The 25,111-nt window shown below is 31.4% G+C and overlaps 3 protein-coding genes across 6 annotated transcripts in view; 1 reads left to right on the top strand and 2 right to left on the bottom strand.

Annotated features, from left to right (window-relative positions):
* The window catches only part of LOC123714949 (tachykinins), a 41,762-nt gene extending 36,724 nt beyond the window's left edge, over nt 1–5,038 (bottom strand). Inside the window, exon 1 of the mRNA XM_045669653.1 lies at nt 4,964–5,038. The gene's annotated coding sequence lies outside the window, so the exon portion shown is untranslated. The remainder of the gene's footprint in view (nt 1–4,963) is intronic.
* Nucleotides 5,039–6,291: 1,253 nt separating this feature from the next.
* Nucleotides 6,292–25,101, top strand: LOC123714072 (putative peptidyl-prolyl cis-trans isomerase dodo). Of its 3 annotated transcripts, none has more exons than XM_045668212.1 (6): nt 6,292–6,454; nt 19,569–19,587; nt 21,225–21,347; nt 23,475–23,514; nt 23,757–23,960; nt 24,440–25,101. In XM_045668212.1, the coding sequence occupies exons 2-6, from the start codon at nt 19,585–19,587 to the stop codon at nt 24,637–24,639; spliced, it is 570 nt and encodes a 189-aa protein (XP_045524168.1). In that variant the 5' UTR covers nt 6,292–6,454; nt 19,569–19,584; the 3' UTR covers nt 24,640–25,101. The 3 variants fall into 3 exon arrangements, with proteins under 3 accessions (XP_045524168.1, XP_045524334.1, XP_045524251.1); XM_045668295.1 differs by lacking the exon at nt 6,292–6,454 and adding an exon at nt 10,193–10,371; XM_045668378.1 differs by lacking the exons at nt 19,569–19,587; nt 21,225–21,347; nt 23,475–23,514; nt 23,757–23,960; nt 24,440–25,101 and adding an exon at nt 6,727–8,145.
* LOC123713987 lies at nt 8,341–14,531 on the bottom strand. Of its 2 annotated transcripts, none has more exons than XM_045668075.1 (2): nt 14,465–14,531; nt 8,341–9,790 (listed from the first exon to the last, which is right to left on the bottom strand). In XM_045668075.1, the coding sequence occupies exon 2, from the start codon at nt 9,784–9,786 to the stop codon at nt 8,782–8,784; it is 1,005 nt and encodes a 334-aa protein (XP_045524031.1). In that variant the 5' UTR covers nt 9,787–9,790; nt 14,465–14,531; the 3' UTR covers nt 8,341–8,781. The 2 variants fall into 2 exon arrangements, with proteins under 2 accessions (XP_045524031.1, XP_045523941.1); XM_045667985.1 differs by lacking the exon at nt 14,465–14,531 and adding an exon at nt 10,353–10,605.
* Nucleotides 25,102–25,111: the final 10 nt, after the last annotated feature.

Below are 25,111 nucleotides of genomic sequence, written 5' to 3'. Positions count from 1 at the left end.
ACACACGCGTTGTTTCATTATTATTATATCTAGTACGTTAAGTATAACATATAGTTTCTAGTAGAATAATACGTAGTTGGTCCCAAAGTTCTGTTACTGGCACATCATTTTTAAATTTCGAACATGATTTTTACGAAAAAAATTATTGCATTTTATTGTTTTAAAACAAAAAACAATCACTTTCCGTAATTTTTACGATAGAGTGGACGGAAAAGAAAGAAAGACAACCGAATAGCTGTTATTGCGTTGCACGGGGCACCGCTGTGGGCATTTTCCGAGTACCATTTTCAAGTTACTCAAAAATTTGAATTTAACGCTTAGGTTTATTATAATAGGTACAATGAAGTCTCCAGTGTCGAGGATAAGAAAGGAGCGTACAAAAAAGAGAGGATACTTACTTAATGCTCGTTTCACAGCAATAAGGCTTAAAAGATCGCGGGTGTTGTTAAAGCGGTACGCTAAAAAACCGACACCGTGAGGATATCTTTATGGACGAGAAATGTTCCATATTGAAGAGAAGTACAATAAACAGAAGTATAGAGTGTACGCTAGGAGTTCTGAAGAAGCTGGAAATAAAGTTCCGAGGGTGCAACATGGACATCATCCATCATCAGTGGTCTGGTTGGGAGTGTCTAATTACGGGCCAACTGAGGTCCATTTTTGCGAAAAGGGCAAAGTGTACCAAGAGACGGTTTTGGATCGTCTTGTCAAAGACCTTCCCAGCACGCTATATTTTGCGGGATATCACTTCATGTTCCAGCAGGACTCTGCGCCTGCACACAAAGCCAAGGCCGCTCAAGCCTTGTTTCAGCGTCAAAACATAGACATGAGGATTGGCCTTCCTCAAGTCCGGACCATAATCCTTTGGGCTATAAAATTTGGCAGGACTTAGAAAGGTCTGTGATAAACCCCATAAAAATTTGGAGAGTCTGAAGTCATCTTTAAAAAAAGCAGTCACTGAAATTGACATGAATATGGTGCGTGCTGCGATAGACGACTGGCCGCGGCGCTTAAGGGCCTGTTTTCAAAATAAGGGAGGTCATTTCGAATAATTTTCATGTACTATAAATTGATATATCACTCATTAAAAACTGATCAGTACTTTTGTTTTTATCATTATTTTCATTTATAACAGAACTTTGGGACCGACTTCGTACAATAAATACATGTTTCCACCGTCTAATCAAGCTTTTTACTTCTTCATTAGTTAAAACTATATTGATTTAAAGCCAACAAACATATTATAAAGTAACCCGTCCGTAACTAAACTAAACTATATACGTATATATACTCGTAGATAGCTGATCCCCCAGTAAAGTTTATGTGTTAAATTCAGTATAGTTTCATGTAAATTGACTTAAATATCCGTGATATTGGTTATGATTATGGTTAAACAGGTAACAATTTTTTTTCCAAAATACACGAATTCCACGGGGCGTAGCAACAAAGATGAAAACCATATTTCAAAATACTATTTTTTTAATAAGGATAATCAAGGATATATAAATCTTCTAGAGCACTGGTGGCCTAGTGGCTTCAGCGTGCTTCATCCCTGAACTCGTAGGTTCGATCCCCGTTGTGCACCAATGGATTTTCTTTCTATGTGCACATTTAACACTCGAACGGTGAAGGAATACATCGTGAGGAAACTGGCTTACCTTAGACCCAAAAAGTCGACGGTGTGCGTCAGGCACAAGGTCAAGGCGTATCACCTACTTGCCTATTAGTTTAACAAATGATCATGAAACAGATACAGAAATCTGAGGCCAAGACCTAAAAAGATTGATCGATTGAAATAAAAATGAATATTTATATAAATCTTCTATGCGTGTGTTTGAAATAAAACTCCTCCTAAACTGTGGCCTTTTGTGTGTTCAAGATTCGAGAATAGTTTAGATTAACAATAACATAAGTTTATTGTTTTGTTATTTAAGTTGTAAATTTTTACGTGCGCCTATCTCCTCCGCTTGTTTTTATAAAATCACCGAATGTTTTTCCATAAAAAAACGTGTACTATTTATGGAAAAAACAAGTCAAGTTATTCTAAACCGGATTTAACTATGACTGGTATCTAAAGTGCTTTTTAAAAGTATTTCAATGAAGGAGTTAATTATAATTATTATTTTCTTGCTTATAAGCTTTTAAATACATAAATAAAGTAAAAACAGTTCAATTGTAAACCATAACTCTGTCTTATAGTAATTATAAAATTTCTCTCTCAATTAATTGATATAATGTTGACAAAAACTGATGAATTTAAACACCAGTTGTTGTGTTTTAATTAATTACACGCTTCATTACATGTTAATTGTTGTCATTCAATACAAATAATTTTACTAAAGTATATTCACTGTTTATTTCGCCAATTATCACATATTATGCGTGATTAGACTAGCGATTATTCCGATGTAATTATTTAAATAAATCTGTTAATTGGTTGTTTTGCTTTTTACATGTGATCTTTGATTTTCATTACTCCTGTCAGTAACTTGCTTACTTGTAATGCAAAATATTTGGTATTATTTGTGCGTGTACTAGTCTACACTAGTAAGAAGTGAAACGTTTTTATGACCTTATTATTCAAAAAATGATCTACTATATGTAACTTTACAGAAATTATATAAGTAAAGTAAAATAAGATTAAGTTTGACAAAAGGCTTTTATTATCGTAGACATGAATACAATTATTTCATTTTACCTAATTACTACTAAATTGATTACAGAATTTCATTAATTGTAATATAATTATTACTATCATTGTTATCGTTATTATATATTTTTGTTAATGGCTTCGAATCTCTTCGAATCAACCGTGCTAGGGACAAGAAAAAGATGGCACGTAACGGTCATCCGTGAGAAATATTTCTTACTTATTCTGACAGTACGTTGTCCTTAGATTTTCATGTTCATGTTAATATTTCATTTCTGATTTTTAATTACGTAGTATTCTGACAGCTATAATTTTTTGACATGTCAGAGATTGGAAACCCGACTAAGATGTTCACTCGTATTAAAATTGAAAAATGTTGTCTATAAAAAGTCTATGCATACATTTTATTAAATGCGGTGGACATTGAAGGTGGATTTTCGGCCAGTGACAATTACGTCCCTTACTACCTTCATCAAAAACAGTAAAAACGCGCAAGTCAAGATATTTTTTTATAAAGGTTTACTAATCTTGGAATTAATAGGCAGTGATTCCAGCAAAATAATAAAATAAAGTAATTAAACGTAATTCGATATATTATTCGTGATATTGAATTAATTGTTATTTTTGTGTTAGGTCACTTGAGTAAGTTAATATGAAGGTTTACGTTTTTGTACGTAAAACATAAAAAATACGTAGCATTTTATTATATTCCCTAAATTCGGTAAAATTTGTCCCTTTTTTCAGTTGAGAACTTTTTAGTAACAACACTTATGAAATGTCAGAATTCTACGGAATGAAAAATCAAAGTATATTAGAAATCGCTACGAGTGTATTGTTATAACGTAAGCATATTACGGTATATATCCTCGTCTTCTTATAGATACAAACTCACATTATTTAATTAACTAAGTCCTTCAGTCATTTTATCACTGAAATATTGAAGAAGTACTATAAAGAAACTTTGGCTTGAGCCAAAAGGATTGAAAATCAGAAGCACAGAGTTGCTAATTTTATTTTCAACCTTTAATAAAAGTCCAGAACTAAGTAGACTTAAAAACTATTCTTTTTAATTCCTTCATAAGCTATTTTTTAATGCAATAACTAAAGGCGACATTTACAAACGTTCAGTTAGTTTTTAGAGTTTAAAAAGTAATTCATTTAGAAAAAATATCACTGCATAGATATTAGGTGTTTAACGATTCAACATAATCTATTTTCTCTTTATTGCTGTAATAATTTTGTTCCTTACAACAGTATGCGTAAAATATATATGTAAATTATTTTTCGAACAAGTCCATTAATAACATTAAAAAATCTGTTTATAAGATTAGCTTTCGAAAATATTTAGCACAGAACATGTGAGGTATTGTGTTATATGACTGGCCATATCTAGAATACAAAAAAGTCTTTTCTTAAGGATAATTTTCTTATAAAAATGTATTATTTTACGAATCGAAAATTAAATTGATTTGTCGATATCGAAGTGAAACAGCTACGAATACCAGACAATATTGAATATTTATAACAACGTATATTTAAAAACGGCAAAAGTCAATCTCCAACTTTGATATTGTTCCTTTTGGAGTAGAGACTCGTAAAAAATGGGGTACAAGAACGCAGGCGTTAATTAAATTTTAACTAGGCTTCTGGTGGATAGTCTCACACAGCATATAAGGATCGCAATACAGCGAGAAAATGCTGCCAGCATGAACCAGGATCCTTTTTGTTATTTAATTGTATTATATTACTTAAGTAAATTATAAATTTAGTATTTACTATATTGGCGATATTCAGCACGAGAATAAGAGTTTGTATATATTATATTTTGTTAAATTTGTTGCATACGATTAAATTTTGGTACACAAATTCATTAAAAAATATTTTATTAAACGCTGGTTAAAATTATGCTTTTACTTTTACAAAAAAATTTAAAAAAAGAACATCTAAAACGTAACACAATTTTAACTGCTTAATTTACTTACTTTATGTTGTAACCTTTCAAATATTCTGCTTTCACAAATAGAAATAAATCAAAATACGTTATATTAAAATTATATTAACTTCTTTCTATGTTCTATGTAATAGTTATATCAAGCTTGATATGTCTCTGTCTATCTATATAAAATTCCTAGGTTTATCCTTTCATCTTTTACTATAATTTTACAATATTACTAATGCTGACTTTCTTATATTCCTTAGCGTATATTTTTATTTAATTGAATAAACCGATTTTATTATCATGGTTGATATGATTTTATTTCATATATCACTAATAAATATGAATCATTTTTGTTAAAACATAAATAAACTTACCTTATAAAGTCACTTCGTACTATATCATAACTTTATACCAACACGTAAGCCGCACTGGCACGCGGGAAAATCTTCAACTGCTGGAGAGCGCGCGAAAACTCTTCTACTTACGTGCAAATTCGACCAATCAGTGGCTTCCATCGCCTCCGCACGTTAGCATCAACCAATAACGTTAAAGGGGAAACACTTAAAAACTTTAATACGCTTTTCATGTCGTTTGGTAAGGCTAGGTTTACATTTATCAAGTTATTACAGTGAGTGCATATTATTTACAGTTCCAATAATTCATGCAAATACATTACGTATTATATATTATATTCTTGTATCTCGTTGTTTATTCGTTCATGATGGTTTATAAAAAAGCCTGGCGCATTTCAATCATTTAACACAGCAAGGAGTGAGATTAGAAAAATAATTCACCACAGTGGCCAACACCAGTCAAATATTTAGTTATTGAATATTTTCTTATAAATAACGTATATTTGGATAGTGAAATAAATTACTAGCTGCTAACCGCGTATCTTACATTTGTGAAATAGGCTAAATATATTTGTTTCTAGAGTTAATACTCAATTTTTGGTGATAATATACATTTTAAAATAATAGTTAATAAATAATACAAGGAATCTTTGGGCTAAAATGAATTAATATCAATAAAAATATTGTGTGCCCCCCTGGTAATGATAAAAAATTTACGATGTTTCGAGGTATTTTCCAATTAATTCGTATACATTGTTTTTATTATTATTCGCATTCAGAACAGGCTAAAGTCTTTAAACCATACCCCCTTATCTTACTTACATTTTTTCTTTAGAAAATTCTACAGTATTATACAGACTGATCCCGCTCAAGACAATTAAATGGTCTTTAATTCAAATGCATAGAGGCAAGTTTATTCGTTTATGAAATATTAGTAACTTAAAACTTTTATACACGTAAGCCTAGATAGAAAACGTTATGGACACAAATAAAGCTGCTGAAAACATTTGCCTTTGGATAAGATAGGAAGATCGGATCTGAATAGAATGATGGTTATATTAGAATCAACATTATTGGACATCTAGTGACAGCTTTGAATACTATGATCACAACGTGAAAATTTTATTAGAATGTTACCAAATAACTACAATAGATGGCTCGTTACACCAATGAAATGATCTAGACAAAAATGTATAAAATGAGTATGTTCAAAAGTTAGAATATTTTTATTTATTTTCAAACTATAAGGAATGACACTACCAAAAGTCATTTGTCGTGCCACATAGGATATTATTATAAACCTGCCAGATTGTTTGATTCACAATCAAAAACGTGTTTGACAATTGACATTCAATTCTTGGAGTTTGGCGGGTGGCGCTAGTACTTCCCTTTTTGTTTCATTGTAGAATTCAGAAATGATAATAATTTAATTTAATGAAACAAGTGCTCCTGAATCTTAAGTGTGAACCCTATAGTTTATTACTTGATCCTCTAACCATACCGCTCAATAAGGTGAGTAAAAATCGTTTTGTAAATAGTATACTTAACCACAACTTAGCATTAGCTGCACCGGGAGCCAAGCATCCAAATTGCAAACGCGTTATCTTTATTATACTTTCTAAATTTTTATTTCTGATAAAAAAAACTTCTGTTATATGTTTATTAAGATCATTTTGCGGTTTAATTATAACATCGTTTTGAACCTAACCTACTAGGCGTCTAAATCGATGTTTAAGTGTTGTGTAAATTATTGTGTGTGTAACCAGTGCTCCAACATATTCCAGAATGCCCAATGACAAAGATGGACCATTGCCCGAAGGATGGGAGATGAGGAAAAGCCGATCAACAGGTATGGCTTATTTTCTCAACACTTATACAAAGAAGTCTCAGTGGGAACGGCCTGATGCCCCTGCAGACCCAGGTGAGGTCAGATGCAGCCACATTCTAGTTAAACATGCGGGTAGCCGTCGCCCCTCTTCCTGGCGTGAAGAAAACATCACTCGTAGTAAAGAAGAGGCTCTGGAAATCCTAAAGGGATATAGGAAGCAAATTGTTGCAGAAGAAGCAACCTTTGTTGATATTGCTTCAAAATACTCTGATTGTTCTTCAGCTAAGCGTGGTGGTGATCTTGGTCTGTTTGGTCGAGGACAGATGCAGAAGCCATTTGAAGAAGAGGCTTACAAGTTAAAAATTGGTCAGCTCAGCAAGCCTGTTGAAACTGACTCTGGAGTACATATAATTCTCCGAACTGCTTAATTTGTCTTGAAATGATCTTGTAATTTTGTAATGTTAAGAATGACATTTTAAAATAAAGTTATGTATGAAAACTATTATTGCATTACAGCTTTATATATATAATAATATAAAGTATTTTTTTGGAACAATAATAATCAGCCCGCCCAGAACTATATAAAAGCCACAAATAGTACAATTTTTTACAGTTTATTATTTTAAAGAAACATGTCTTGAGTTATACTTTCTATATGGCTTTGAGTTACTATGCTATTTGAAAATTTTTGCACTTAAAATTAACATGTATTCCAGGTAAAGCTAGTAGTCACATGAATATAGAAGTAGGATAGGATCATAAAATGTGTGCAAGAAAAGTTGTATCTTGAGATATATGAGGTTTTTAATGTACCTATGTGCATAGTTAGGAGTCACTTTATATTATAAGTTAAATGTTGCTACATTAGTAAAGTTCTTTGAATTTTAGTATAAGTTTCTGACAGGGGTGTGGCTGCATTTGTAACATTTTTAAACAATTAATTTGGTAGTTTCATTAAACACTCTTTCATATCTAGGTTTTCAATATTATTGGAATATTGAAAACCTTAACGTAAACAGTTTAAAAAGATTAATTGAAAGTAGCCAAAATGTTGATAGTGTGTAACATGTATATGTAAGCTTGTTTTTTACTTTTCGAGGAATTGCTTGAAAAATTTAATGTTGTTCTTTTATTACAGTTGGCACCATTACTCTAAATGAGTAAGAAATATTAGTCTAATTAGTGGCTTCAATTATACTGGTATCTAAAACTTTATATAAGTCTTATAAAGTAATGTTTAATAAGTTACACACTTTCTATTAAATTTCATACTGTAACTGAGTAGTGGCGCCATCTGTTTTCTGATTAGGTATAATAATAATAATTTTGAAAATGTAGTTAAGTGTATGGATTTAATAAATTTCATGTAGAGGAATTGTGTATTTTATTTAAGTAATCTATTAACAAAGTCTACAACATTCCTTAGGTACTAACAATGCAATTTGATTCTTGAGCTGAATTGTAATAGCACTGTAATTATTTCAGGTGCCAAAAAAAATTACTGCATTTAGGTCATTAAAGGACCTCAATGTTATAAAAAACATTGCATAATACAAAAATATGTTGTTACAATCAGTTGCATCTTTCTAAACATTGCGACAGTTGGGTAGGGAGCAAAATAAACCTGATTAATTTAATACTGTTTTATTACTAACAATTTGCGAGTAGATAATATTTGGTAACATAGATAAACGTAATTTAGACAATAGGACATCACAAATTGACCTTAGCAAAAGTTTACACATAATCGCATCAGTTCTTGCCTTCGGCAAACCCAGCCTTTGCCGAAGACTTTTTCTCCTGAATATTAAAACGTTACATTAAAATTTTGTTTTATATTACTAAATTTGGTATATAATAGAAAAATCTGTTATACCTATTAATTGTTTTCACAAGTAGGTATAATGATTTATCAGTTGAACTGTTTATGACTAATAATTAAACTTTAAAATATCTTGATATTGTGAGTTCAGGAGTGCCAGTTGTCTTAGGTGCCGTTTTAATAACTCTTTTATACATCTTCATTTTCGCGATTTCGAATCAATACAATGCTATCCAAAGTTGAATCCTTTACGTTCTGCGCCGCTGGTGTCCAAATAGGTCCAATGATAGGAGGGGATCTCTTTCCACCCCACGCACTAAATTTAACTTTCCTCTTGCCATCTTTCTTTAAATTTACGTCTAAATAGGGATGCCCCAATTTAAAGTATTTCGGGAGGTTTTCCATGAATGTATTGAAAGGAAGCGCGTCCTTAGCTGTTTTTTCGTCAAATTGAGTACTAAGAGCGAGTATTTTTATTGGGTGTCGCTTGTCCAGCGATGGGACGATCTGGAACCCGGCCAAATCCAATCTTCCTTTAGGTGAATAGTTTGATACGATTCGAGTTAATTCTGGTACTGAGGTTGAAAAAATGACCTTAGAAGCTTTTGAGCCTGGTTTGTAAATCATTTGACCGCTTCGTTTTCCTCCCCAAGGACTGAAACGAACTCTCTTCGGCATACTCGGTTCCCTTATAGCTTGAGACCGTTTCCAGGTCCACATCTGCTCGATGCCATCCCTCTTTCCACCCCATGGGCTAAAGCTTCTTTTCTCTATGGAATTGATTAAATCAGTAGCATTTTCTTCTAGCCTTCCAGACAATCCTTTGATAACAAACGGATTGGTTTTATCGTCGTTGCGTATGTAAAGTGTTTTGTCTAGATCAACAAGATTAGGTTTCCAGGGTTCTGCTGGGCCGCTTTGATCGTCAACTGTGCGTCGCTTTCTTTGAACTTCAGATTGATCGTGGTTTCGTGGGTAAAACTCGCTGTGATCAACATTTTCATCATTTTGTATCGTTTCATAGTCGTTTCTCGAAGGGTAGTTGAAGTAGTTCACGTATGGGAGAGGAGGAAAATGGACACTTGAGTCTAAGGGGTCCATAAAGGTTTCACCATCCATCCCAGCTGAGTTGATGTACTGTAGACTGGCTGAACCGATCCATGAGATGGTGATGATGATCCAGTAATGCGTCATGATCCTGAAAAATATTTAATATGCTTTTAATTTTTTTGCAAAATTATAAACTTATTTAAATTGTTATCGTTTGTGTACTTTCAAATTATTAAACATTCATTATGATATCCCTAGCCATGTGTTTCTCATCGTTAAAACTGAAGATATAATGATATGATTAAAATAACAAAAAGTTTTCTACGTGAGTTTCGCAAGCAAAAGGATAATATTTTTATTGCGATGTTAGTTTTCTCAAGGATTGAGTTTTTCGACAACCTGGAAGATTTTTTCTCCAATCGTATATTTACGCACATATTTTCTATTTGATTACGATTATTTCATAAGATACAACAGACCAATATAATAGTAAAAACAACGATAATTTTAATTGCAACAATTGACTGGCTGTTTTAAATTCCAGGCACAAATCTCAGTTTACTCAGTTGACTCCTGAACAAACGGAAATATAAAACTTAAGGATATCATCATTCAGATGTCCATATTTCTTTAACGGCATTAAATTATATAGTCTTTTACATATATTAGGACGCTCACCTGATAAGTGATACATGACCGTGCATACTCACATTGCCAGAAGGCTTGCAAGTAAGTAAATATATCTTTCTCGATTTTGTAATGTTGTAAATCCTTGATCCTTTGTAACACTAAATATGTTATCTAACTTTTATCTTAAGAAAAATTAAATTAGAATCGTAGGGTCAGCCAGCTTTGTTGGTGCTAGATTTATTAGTAATATTTAAAATAAAAAAATATCGAGGCCAATAACTACGTAATACTCATATAAGACAAGTAATTAACATCAGTCAAGTCTTTGTCCACCGCCCGTTCGTATTAAGTTCTTACATAAAGACATATGATCAGCTCACCGATTGAAATTAGATTCTTGTAGGTCCATAGGATCTTATCAATTTATACGTATTGATAAACTGAAAAATTTAGGTCGTCAAGTACCCTAATCATTTAAATTCAATGAAACGAAAATTTCTCGCAGATAGAACAATATTATTTCATGCATTTCTTTGAAGTTTTTCTTTTGTCGCCGTCGGTAAATATTGATGGTTGTAATAGCTCAGATGGGTTCACCCTTTAGTTGGATAGCAATTAATTTTATTAAGTGCCGTAAGCCTTTTCACATTAACGAACGTAGGTATCCTAATATTAAAGCGCTTGACTATAAATGTATAAACAAAAGTACCTTTCATAACCTCAACATTTAGTGTTCTTTGAATTTTTCCTTAAATTGTCATACATAAGATTGTATACCTGTAGGTTGGATAAAGTGGTTATGCAAAGTTGATATATCTTCTCATAGATAATTACGTTAAACACATTTATGTTTTCGATAGAAAACATTTTGTTTTTGAGTACTCTATGTTCAAGTTTCTAACTAAATGCTCTGGAAGTTCAAGACCTTATATAAAACATATATTACAAAAGTACCAAAATGGTAATAAAGAAAGTTCACAGTTAACAGAACTTTGTCTAGGGGAACTTTACTAAAATAATATTATTGCATCGTCTGTGTAGGAATTTACAGGAAATTTCTTATTATAAATTAATAGGTACGTTTTACTTTGAAATGTAAGCAGTCATAGAAGCTTTGATTATTAGACTTATTAATTAAACTTAATTATTAAGTTCTACTTTATTCACCTATTACGCATGTCCTTACAATTTCCTTGTAAACCATAAAATAGAATAAAAAGAGCGACGGAGAATGTCTTGCCAGCTCTCCTCTTCTGCTCTACTGGCTTGACTTGGGAACTGCTAGTAAATTTAAATTAAATTTATATGTTTTTTCTTAGTTTTACATATTGACGTTCATAAGTGTACATAGTTACAATACAGTAATTTTGACTATTGCTTCTAATTGACTTTAAATCTTTTAACAAAATGTGTAACTGAAATGACAGCTGACATGACCACACATTTTTTTCAACACACATGCCCAATAATATTCATGACTAGTATGACTAATGTTTAAATACCTCAACAAGACTTATGAGTATGAAATGTATAATTTGCTTAGACAGAAATTACCATAAACTGATAAAGGAATAAATAGGAAGGAATAAGAAACTATATTTTACCCCGCCCCAATGAATTCATCAATTCACAGGCAGGCGCGATAGTAAGTTTTTTTTTTTTAATATTTAAGGTAAGTGTAAACCGACCGTCCATACCAGTAAATATTATTTTCCGGCAATCTTAGCAAGGACCTCCGGTTATACGTCCAGAGTATTAACTACCCAACATAGCCACGGCTCTAGTTTCATAATACATTCATTATTTGAGTCTTCGATGCTTCGATTCACATAGTGTCTTGAAACATTGTATACTATTTAGTATATCTCCCTGTTCAGTAGTAGCGCTGAGGAAGTTAATCTAGAAGCGGTCTGGTTTGCATTTGAACTTGAACATCAGTTGTGGTTCGGTTAGTTAGGAAGTGAGAAACCGCAAAATCTATTTGCTCATTTATCACCTCTAAACAATACACACAGATCGGAAGTATATCAGTCAAGGTTTAGAAAAACTTTCAAATAGTATTTCGGCCTGCCGCGCGTTCTTTCGAAAAGCTTTCCTTTCTATGCATAATTCATTCAATAACTTAATCGCTTGGTTACCTATTTGTAACTTAGCTGATTTCACTATTTGCATAGAACGCCTTTTTAAGGAAATTCATTTTCTATATTGCAACGGTCTCATTCTCAAACTAACTTAAGACACATATTCAATGTCTTTATCAATCTAGTGTTACATTACCGAAACACTAAACATTTATTAGACGGAAAATCCGTTGCGTGTTCCCACGGCGTGATTGCCTTGTGGTGGAAGTCGATATCCATGTGATGTGGGACTATTGCTATTGTTTATACCCGTTAAAACCCCACAGCCCCAGTATTAATCGCCGGAGGCAGGACATTGTAACGGCGTAGCCATTGTCCGTATTCTTCATATAGCCTGACTTAAAATTTTTAACCAATTGAGGCTACAAGTTTATTATTAAAATCGATAGTAATTTAATTCGTTTATCTGTATATGTATTGTAAATATAAAGTAGAACTTAAGATGAACTTGGATCCACTGAACATATATTCCTACGATACACAAAATTCCTAATTTATAAAACACAAACATCAAACAGCCAAGTTTATACAACCCCCTTTAAAAGTCAAAGTGTTTACGAAAACATGGAATTAAGTTGTAAAACAATATATTTAGAACATCGTATATTAACTTTAATTAGGAAAATATCGGGTTTATTTTGATTCTGAGATGTATTATAAATTTGCTACGCTTCATATCTCATTCATGCTTTTGGCACTATGAATTATGATGAGATTGGAATGTGTGTAAATTTTCCGCCAATGTTATAATAAATATTTTAATATAGAATTCATCCCTGACTGTTGATGCTTAAGCGATATGTGAAGTCCAAATCGAAAGTATATTAAATTAAAGTAAACTAGCTAGACAACAGCTTTGGAGAACGAAAAATCTTTTGCCAAATATCTCAATTATGATAAATTTATGCATAGATATCGAATAGAATCTTTGAAAAGATGGTGACATTTTTTTGTACCAATTGTTATTAGCCATCGTAAGTAGTAGTAAGCATTCGTTTTTTCTTATCGAACAGATTATTTTTAGTAATTGTGCAAATCTGTATTAATTGAATTTTCCCAGTTTCTTGAAATTAGGCTTTTTTAAAAAAGCGTTTTGTTTGAACGTCCAGTGCCTCAAAGCTTCACTAACTAATTATTCAATGTGACACTTCTGCCTAATCTTTCTTCATGTACAACATTGCTAAGAATTATTACTTGTATAATTTAAGCGTATTCAAGGGAAAGAAATTAACAATTCTACGTACATTCTTTCTAGACGATTATGCTAACAAAAGTTTATTTGAATTAACGAAATTATTTATTATTGTATCTAAGAAATAAACGTATAGTCTTATAAATACGCACACAAAGTTAGTATTAGTTAGTTATATTGTATTATTTTTATACAACAAGGCATAATAGTGCTGCTTCAATAATCTTTACTATGACACTTTGATTCGTATTTTAAAACAAAAATTCTAATGAATAAATTATATTTCATTATTTATTGGCAGTATTTTATTGATACATACAAAATAAAAATAAAATCTAATGAATTCTGTAACACCGTAGCACTTGCAATATTTGTATAATAAAAAAAATTAACATTGAATAGTTAATATTTTCTTTTTAGTTTTATGAAAGAGTTTATAATTTACTTTACGTCAATATGTTGAGTCTAAAAGTTTTATCTTGAAATAAAAAATAAAGGGTTATTTTTATATCAGATGAATACAATGTTTAAACTAACATTCTAACATGAAGCATGAAGCTGATGGCTAATAGTTATCACAAGGCAGAGCAATAAACTTTTTTCATTCAATTTTAAAGTAAATTTCATATATACATATTTTAAATATGATTAAAATAAGACTATTTATCGATACGTCATCATCAAATTAAAGATAGCCAAATATATTAATTAATTAAAATTATAATGATTAATATTATACACATAAAATATAAATGTATTATACACAAATCATATGTCCGTTATTCGTTCGTATTCCGTTTGTTGTTCGTAATTACTTGCAATTTATCGATTTAAAAAAAGAATATTGATAAACACTTACCTTATTTATCGTTATCCGCTGTATGATTCATGTAGGTCTATTATTTCGGACAGTGTTCACTCTACAACGATGCTTTGGTATATGGTGGTGAGTTTTCTCTGCCATCTCTTTTATATACCCATGAGGCATTGTAGCGTCAGCGTAACAGGCGATTAATTCGTGGTTAGATTTGTATGAAAATTTAAATTTGCATCTCTAGTACGAATAGTTGAGTGTTTTGTTTGTGTGATACATTCGGATAATTTAATAGTTTGGAAAATCGTTATATATGTGAAATCGTTTAATAACGTGTATTTAATAAATGATATATTTGAGATAAATAAACGATTTTAATTAGATCATTTCTAAATTATAATAAAACACTGATTCATAAAATTCCTTACTAAATATTTTACATATTTAGTAGATTCAAAATATATTTTATTACTCCCGTTTAGTTAACGTTTTTAAATAATATTTTCAAAATTATTTTCTTAGTAGATGCCCAGTATTTCATTCCTAAATATAGTAAAGATATTATTCACTTCAAATATTCAAATTAAGTTTATTAAATTTATTTGTAATTATTGGATATGTGCTTATTGTATGTAAACATATACTCGTTTATGAAAAAAACCACCACCGTACCAATTCTTAATATGCCGGCAACCCCTGGTGGCAATGTGAGTGTCCATGGGCGGTGATATCACATAAAATATGAGCCTCCTGCCCCATGTTATAAAAAAACTTGACCTATAATTCTACTCTAAAATATGAATGCTTTTAAAGTACACATTCCCAGTACATAATGTCAATATCCCGACGGAGTTAAAACTTACTTTGAATCAAAGGAAATATGCACTGTGTTCTTTCCATTATAGTATTTATCTTTAGTCAGTGTGAGTCGTTTTAAACTATTGAAATAGTTCATATGACTACTATTTCCCTAACGAATTAGCTGTAATGTGTATATACACATAGTTATAGCATAATAGATTCCCAGATCAATAACTTTTGGTTGGATCACAGAAAAAATATAATTATAATACCAGTTTACCTAGCTTTTGAATTATGTGACGTCACTCTCTCATTTTTATGATAATTATAAAACATATAAAAATAATTAAATGACGACCTAACTAAAATACTTTATTTAAATTGAATCACAATTAAAATGATTCGATTTTATTACTAAATAATACGAAAATATCTTTGTTTGTGATGTAAGAGTGACTGTGACAGTTTTTAGTACGTTGTTCTTTTGGTTATTATGAATTTAGCTCTAAGCTGCAAGTGTTAACACTCGCTCGTACGGTTAAGGGAACTGGCAAGTATTAGGCTCATAAATCGACCAGAGATCTATAATAAATTATTGTTATAAAGGTGTTATGTTGTCTAAGGTTATTTTTGAAATATTCGAGTTCCAATACTCATTCATTCGGCTCTTTGTTTGCTGGCGGTAATTTGAGCAACTGTTGCATTGTGGGGCAATTTGTGGCGCGATCGCGAGAAACTATCTTTCGATTCGTATTCATTAGGTGCAAGGATGTTGTTTTCTTTCAATTTCATAAGCTCATCAATGCGGAAATATGCTGTTGTTTTATAACTATCTGTTTAGGTTATTTTTAGGTTACTAACTCCGTATGCAAAGAAATCGTTTTGTTTATTATAATATATATTATACTGATAAATAACTTGTATAACTATTGTATCTACGTTCTGATTCAGATGTTTTAATTTATAACTGCGGCAAAATTATAAGCATACACATTCATTTGCACGAGTATAATATATTTAAACTCCTGGTCGTGATTCCTAACAAACATGTAATTTATACAAGTAAATTTAAAAGGAATTATTTTAAATTTATGCCGATTTATTAGGTTTTGGTATGTACTATAGTGAAGGAAAATATTGTCTTACCCTTTTTACTTTATTTATTTTAAAATAACATACTACGTAATTACCGAGAAGGCGGTTCACGCTTATAAAAATACTCCTGAAAGTTATGGCGTAAAGTTTTTGTATTATTTTGGCATAATTATTATTCCAAGAGAGTTTCAGATACAGGCGTTTTTCTTGGCTTTCGTTGCTGGATTAATCTTAATTCAGATATAAAACAATATCTTTCTTAAAAGGTTTAGTAGTACATGAGGGTTCCTAAAATATATCATTTTTTAATTAAGATTTTATAATTACTTTCGTTTTCATATATACCTCTAAAGTTAACACGAAGAGATATATAATGAAAACAACTTATTATAGCTTATAATTACGTAATGCAATACGTTATTTCTTATTAGAAATGGAATTCGAAACAAATTGAGATGAACACATGTTTATTGAGGAAAAATGATCAGTATTTCCGGTACTCCCATTGTTACTGAGAGACAACATTAGGTGGACAACTTGATCCTAAACTTTCATTATTTACCTGCTTTACATAGCTGTTCGCTTCTATATATAATCTCTTAATAGTCCAATGATGCTACAATATTTCATAGGTCATATGCATATGCTCATCATGCATTTATTATTTTATCATATTTAATAGACAAGTAGTATCAAACTGGTGCCTGAAATACCTGCGGCGTTGATTTCGGAGTAATTAAAGATTTCCACATGGAAAAACGTATTTAGTACTTTTTTATTTTGTGATCAGGCCACGTCTGTCTTATTATTTTATTTTACCAAATTCATTTCTTATTTATAATAGTAAAAAGAGTCATTGTTTTTACATAACCTACGTACAGTATGGTTTAGCATTATCCCATATCCTATTGTATTTTATTCACATCTGTCAAAACTATAAGATTTTTGGAAGTATTCGCATAGATATTTTTTAATTTTAACTTAAGCCACATAGAACACTTACCAAGGCAATGGTAACCTAGTGGTAAAAATTAAAAAAGTATTGAAACAAAGAATTCTTCAGTACTGCACTAGTGTATGCAATGCGAGAGTTTGTCATCAATAACAATTGAAGAGCTATCTATATTGGCCCGTAAAAATGCTCTTAACAGATGATAAGTAAGGAGTTTGCAGCGCAAACACCTGGGTCCGGTCGGTAAATTGAATGAAAACATGCGTGATACGGCTAGACTGACATCTTACATTGATTAAAATACAGAGGCATATCAAAAACTTTATGAGTTATGACAAAATGCTTTTAAATATAAATAATGAAAATACGTATAAATTAGGTCTGAGGCTTAAATAAAATTTTTAATTTCGTACATGTAGGTATATTTGTAAACTTCTCTGAATCAAATTAGACTATGCATTAGGTACTTAATCAATGTCAATAAATTCTTGTCAAGTTGTCTCTTTTAAATTATTTAGTCAAGGAACGGATATAAATACTATTTTATTATATAGAATAGTGTTTTTTTCTTTCCATTTAAGCCATTTAGCTATTAAGCTATTAAATGCGCAATAATTGTGACAAATTCAACTAAACTTTTAAATTATTTTCTTTGTAAACAATAATTGTTTATATCAGTTAAAAAAGTTTTTTAGTAATCGTGTAAATCGGAGACAATGGATGATAGATACCGACGTGCATGAATATGTAGCTATAAGACTCCCAAGTGCGTAGACGGCCTTTTAAGAATGAGTTCGCTCTCTTTTCTTGGAGGACCCTAAGTCGAATTGGTTAGGAAATACTTCAGTCTTTGAATAAAAACCCAATAACTTAATATATTTAAGTACTTTTCCTTATAACTTTCGTAGAAGTAGGTGAAACCATTTCCCAAAATTTTATTATTCATTTTGTAGAATAATTACGTAAAAGCAGTGGTTATTGCACCATGATCGTAAACAGCTATGGGACGCCAGGGATATGACTTGTCATTTAGTATTAACCATTATTATTTAGACGTATTATGTGACGCAAACTCACACCTCAGCTACGGGTTTTATTAAATTCAATAACTCTGGTATATTATAATATATCTTTTTAAAGAAAATAAATAATTATCAGTAAAATTACAATAATATTCATATATTAATAAAATAAATCAATAGTGCTACATCCTTTTTAGGTCTCAGATTTCTGTATCTGTCTCATGATCGAATGATGAATTGAATGAATTTAAGATATGTCAATCTAATAGGCAAGTATGTTATCAGCCTCCTGTGCCTGACGCTGACGACTTTTGGAGTCTAAAGCAAACCGATTACACCTCACGATGTTTTTCTTCAGCGTTCAAGCGAATGTTAAATGCGCACATAGAAAGAAAGCCATTGTTGCACAGCCAAGGATCGAACCTACGACCTCAGGAATGAGAGTAGCACGCTGAAGCCACTAGGCCAACACTGCTCCTCTTATAGTAATACTTGTCTTGTCTTTTAAAAAATATTCAATTTACACATATACGTAATCTTATTCGCAAATAAGCACCTCTTGGTTTAGCTTAAACTGTAGGAGGTAAGTAGCAAAGTATAATTTTTTTGCTCTTTATAAGTGAAGAGGTGCATGTCATGAATTTAATAGATGAATTTCAATAAAAAAATCCAGGAAAAGTGATAAAGTCTTGAACATAAGGATAGATCAGTCAACAAACCAGCTCATATTGGCTATTAAAAATAGTTCTTTGTTACGGGTAAGCTTTTGCGATCATAATGCTCGACCAAAATACTTGTTAAAATCAAATGTCACTGATATTTTAAATCATTACTTTAAATCATTCAGATTTCTTAAAGATTATACTTAAAGTATATATAATATAAGTAATCATTCAGATTTCTTAAAGATTATACTTAAAGTATATATAATATAAGTAATCATTCCATAGAATTATGCGTTCTTTATGTTATATTTACTAGTTTAAGTGGATAAAAATTGAAGCTATTTACAGCAACAATATTAATATCATGAATTTAATGATTATTTGAAGACGCTCGGCTCGACTTGTTTCGAGAGGATTCCTAGAAGTTAGGTTTTTACTAGAATTTATAAAGAAAATTATGAATTAAGTAGTTACTAGAAATTTGTCTTTATATCGAAATCTATATCCCGTGTTGTCCTTTAAAATGACTGTAATAAAAGTTAATGTCCCGTGCGTTGTTCAATAACGAGAACTCTTGACCATTCCAATGTTAATGTTATATCTTCTTGTTACAGATCCTGCGGCTTCAAAATGGTAAGACGGTTTGTTTCTTTTTCGTAGATTATAGGATTTAAGGTGTAATACTTACAATATGGAGTCCACACTTCGATTTGAAGAATATCTACCATAGTATATTAACCTACCATAGAAAAATTATGCCAGCAATATCAAAATAGGCTTTGGCTATTGGAAGTAGGAATAGTTTTGTTTTATTTATTAAAATACCTAGACATTCTACGCAAGTATATCTCTAATAAATAATGCATTGTTTGGCTATGTTATGTCAAAGCCGTTAGGTGTCTCAAACGGATAATTATTTTATTAACTGTATGCAAATGCAATCTGCAAAATGTTGAACTATGACCTAAAGAGAAAAATCAACAAGGAAAATCAGTAATTTTAGATTAAGAATGGACCCGAACAACAGAATTTTAGACGGAGCTATCAGCCATTTTCCTCCCCATCGGTCTACCACCGTCTTAAAATGATACTACGTTTGGGGTTCACAAAAATCTGCACCTTTTTAATTTGCCATATGCGAACAACCTTAGGGCTTTATCTAGACTTTGAATCAGAGCATCAGAGTTGTCAGTTAGACATTGTTCTTATATGAATATATAATCTTTCTCCATAATTTCCGCTACTGTGAAGTAGTGGTGTATACGGAGGTCCTCTTAGATCTCGATGAAATAACAAGAGAAGGCTAATGATATAACAAGAATAATGATAAAGTTACAAGATATTCAGAAGGTTGATCACTAACAAGTAATGACGAATCGAACTGAATCAGCACTTTGTATATAACATCTAAGTCCTTCATTAGTTAAGTTATATATATATATTATAGTTAAGTTACATATATGTATATGTTTTAGTAAAAAATTAGAAGCGTAAACCAAATGTTAGCAATAGTCTTGTAGTCAAAATCAAAGTCAGCCCTTTAGTTTTTCACACTCATAAGTTGTAATATAACATTCTCGTTTCCGATAATGTCCAATAGGTCGACTACACTTATATTGAAGTGTTACAATATATTTAAGAGCCAAGTTATTTTTTTGTTAATACAGCGTCGCAACGCCAATATCCCTAATTTTATGTTAGTCATGTTTTAAACAATGCAAGCCAATTCATACCCAGCTTCAAACAAAAAAATAATTTAAGATACATTTGAACATTCCTCAAACAACCGCCACTGAACTAGAGAAATTTTCTAATATCAAGGGTCAAAACGGTTGGGCGGTTGTTCTTATTAGAAGATATTTTATATGACATCGATTTATAACATGATAATCGTCACACTTAGTATTTTTTTTAGTTTCAATCCATTTCATTATCAATATCCAATAATACAATTTGCCTTGAACTTAATAGCAAAGCGGTTTATAAAGAACTGTAACAGATTCACTCTTACCTCTTTCCTGCCCATACGATAGGTATGAAAATAATTATATTCCTTCTCTTCTATTTAAGAAAATTATTATAAATAAGCAGTTTATCTGCCTTAATTAGATAAAAAAATAAAGTTGCATGATTTTTTGTAGGCTCATCTGTTGTTAAGTGATATTGCCGCCCATAGACACTTCCATTGTCAGAAGTGCATTGCCGGCGTTTTAAGAATTGTCACTCTATTTTCTTATTGGACCCTATGTCGAATTGTTTTATAATTCCAGAAATTTAAGTTCTGCTCTGACGGAGACTGTCCGCTGTGGGCGTTAGCTGGTCTCCATGCTCTAAGCAGTCTACCTGCTCTACTTTTTAGGAACCTTCTGCATCATATACTGGAGGAACAGCCTGTGAGTAGTATTTGCTTAACCTATTTGTACGTATAATAAAAGCATTAACTGCTAGTTTAGTAGTTTGGGTCTCACAAAAGATCTCTCTCATAAGATCTTAATGGGATGGAGAAATTAAATTCTAACTATGACATTATATTTCTAACTATGAAATGTCGATTTTATAGTTTGTATAAAGCTTCACATGCCCTTTAAAAAACGTTTTTTGTATCTTAAATAAAGTAGCATAAATAATTTTTATTTAAGTTGTAAAGCGGACCCCACAGACTTCGTTCTGTGAAAAAGATTTGAAATGTGGCAGTTTTTTGTTCCTACCAATTTTATAGTCGGCGCAAAAAATTCTCATGAGGGTGATGGTTCTGCCATAACCCTGATGATAGGCCGATGTGTGAGGTTCAGCTCGGGTGACCAAAGTATCTTCGCTCGTACTTTGGCCACTCTTATGTGACCCACTAAAAAACCCCGACTGGGATGTCTGCTAGAGGGCTTCAAACTAAGAGGCAAACTTAGGGTTCAAACCTGATTGGAAAATAATCTAATAGGGAACCTAAAAGTGACAAATATTTAAAAATTGTGTTCCTCATTGATATATTTTCCTATTAGTATGTATTCAAATAATGTTGCTCAGATTGGGATATTAAATTAATAATTCAAAAATTAAATCCTTTTTTTAACGCGATTTGTTTGACAGATGTAATGACGTGAAAACATATGCATGCACGTTTGTATTGGAAAAAGAAAAGGGCTGTTTTAGGGTTTTCCCGGAAATTTTTCTCGCCGTAAAAACCATCCTTAGACTTCAATGAACATTAAAATATATACCTTCATATCTCATCTAAACCCCATTAATTTCAGGTCAAAATCAATTTGTGATTTTCATGTGGATTCTAATGTAATAAATGTAATATTTATAATGATTATGAATATGATTTATTTACAAATAATTCAGTCGTGCGATTAATAATTTCAATCCAATTCAAAATAATTTAGTCGTGAAAAGTAGCTGAATATTAATTCTTCTTTCTTCACCAATATTATATTCTATTTTTAATTCAAACCGGCTTTAGCAAAGTTTTGAAGTTCTAAGACGATTGATAAACTTCAATTCGGTTTGCTTAAAAGATTAATTACTGACGAATTAATCTATTGATTGAAAATCACGTAGAAAGTAACAAAACCAGTAATTGATAAGTCTTAAACAAAGCTTATTATTATATCACGTTTTGAGCTTTTAACTACGGTTTTCTCAAAATATTAAATAAAGTCGATCTTTAATATTATATTATCACCGCATACCTCACCTTGCGAGTGAGGAAGTGGGTTCGGAAACTCGATTTTCTAAAGCCTTCGAGATAATATATTCTGATATATTTAATCACTTAAAGGAGATTTTTATATATATTTGGCAGCGCCCTTGCAATCCCTGTGCAAGTGTCCATGTGCGGCGGTATCACTTAACATCTGGTGAGCCTCCTGCCCCTTTTGCCTCCTGTAGCATACTACTAAAAAACTTACAGGTGATTTCATCTTAACCTTAACTTAAAAAGTTGTTTCTTTCATATTACAATACGAAAAAACCCACATGCATCGAAATTCGATCAGAAAAGGTCCACTTGAAAAAAACTACATAATGTTGTTTGAAGACACAGATACCATTTTGAAATTTATCTTTTCCATGAAGCGTGGATACATAAATTTCTCACAATTCTTTTAGGGACGTTTTTTCGTTATTAGTTTATCTTACAAAGGGATGTGAAAGCTGACGGATCGTTACTTAGATGCGCAATAGAACAAAAAGTAAATACGTACAAAGCACTATTTCATATATGATCCATACATTTTTTGTATTTTAACTCAAATTTTATTGATACTGGACCAATGAGTATTGAGGTATAGTTATTTGTGAAAGCTGAGATAAGACATTTTAAAAAATGATTTTGATGTATATTAAATGCAAAAACATAAAGTCTTATGTACAGTGAATTTAAAACTAATAAAACTCCGTCAATGTTTCACATGTTTTACGGCAACAAACCAAATAATTTTATCTAAACATAACTATGTTGTGATTGTGATATAAGTAGGCGCCTAATATATATAATTCCTCTACTTTACGATAATTTTCAGGATGACGGTATCATGGATATTCTAAAGGACACTAACCTGTGTAAGTATTCATTATTTTAAACCATATACATTTCTTTAGGTGTGATAACTAAATTAAAAATATTGAATATTCTATTGCATTGAAACAATAATTTGTCTATGACACAGAAATCCGAGAGTGTAAATTCGAGAATGTCCCTTTTGTCACCAACAAGACTACTTTTTCATTAGATTTGACTCACTCGTACTTTCCTAATCTAGTCATTAAGGAACATATAACTAATATTTTACTAAACATTGAAGCGTCTCGTGAAGAATGCGCACGCGCCGCTGCAGTACTACGATGGACGTTACGTCAAGCGCACAGATGCGCGTGCACCGGTGTACAACTTGCTCGTGATTTATTGGTGCTTGGCGTGCCAAGAGCACACGCAGCAGCACTGGCTGAAGCGGCTAATAACACTCGAGATGCTTATGAGGCTAATGTTAAGAGTAACGGTTTTATAAGTAAGTTTGTTTACCCATTATTTGTTCGGTCCCGAACAACAGATATACAATATTCCATAATGATTAGTTATGAAAATCAACAAATATGTCACTCTACCAATAGCGCATCGATACCAAGAATCATTTACCTAATACACATACCGATCCTTGCAAATTCACGTCGTGTTTTTTTATGCCTTTTCCAGATTTGTTTCACTTTTTTTAGATTGTATCTTTGTTGGTCTAATAGTAAAGCGGCTACGCAACAGTACGTTAAGCCTCGGGATGACATACAGCTCAGTCAACGGTTTCTTGAAACTGTGTTGCTTATACGTATATAATATATGGAGTATATTTTTATTACTGATTATTTTTGTAATTAGAGTATATATTGTTGTTTAACTCAAAAAAACATTTTTTTCCGCAAAAGCTCCACAGACCAACGTTTTAATATTAACAATTATTTGCACAGACAATAAATGATGTTTTTTTCTTTTCAGTTAATAAAATGACGGGCGTATCCGCGTCGCCAGGACCAGAGGGAACTGTGGACACAGTGCAATTAACCTTTAAGTCTGAAGAAGTTTTTACTGGTGAACATATCACAACAGAATTGCTCATAGATAAGACTCAAGTCAAAGATTTATTACACGAACTCAAAACTGCTTATAATAAAATGAATGATATAGATTTAGAATAATTTTAGGACTTTTTTAAATTTGTTAACTTTTTATAGGATTTCGTTGCCCCCTACATACGTGAAAACTATATCTCTCTCATATTTTGATTCGTAGGTTATCTCATGTTCATTCATTATTTTTAAAAGTATGAACAATTGTATTTAGAAGGGAAGCGGCCCTTTCCGCTAAGCGATTTCTTTCAGAAAACTCTATTAATAGAAAACATACATACATAAAGAACTGTGTGTGTAAAGAGGAAGGAGTACTTTAGGCTAATAGTACCTACAAGATTTCATTTTTATTTGAGGTTTTAATGTAGCGTATTATTTATTATATCTTAATATCTGATAACTAGGTCAGTATTTTAAGTAGGTGTATGTAGGCACTATTTTAAAGTTTGTTTTACATTTATAAAGCTTGTAATAAAAAATTCCCCTGTGTCTTTTCTTGGCTTTTAATAAACACTTGTATTCAATATATGTATAATCATTT

This window comes from Pieris brassicae, chromosome 1, assembly GCF_905147105.1.
Source record: "Pieris brassicae chromosome 1, ilPieBrab1.1, whole genome shotgun sequence".
NCBI lineage: Eukaryota > Metazoa > Arthropoda > Insecta > Lepidoptera > Pieridae > Pieris > Pieris brassicae.
The sequence above is the reverse complement of the archived record's forward strand: the minus strand, read 5'-3'. Positions and strand labels throughout refer to the sequence as shown.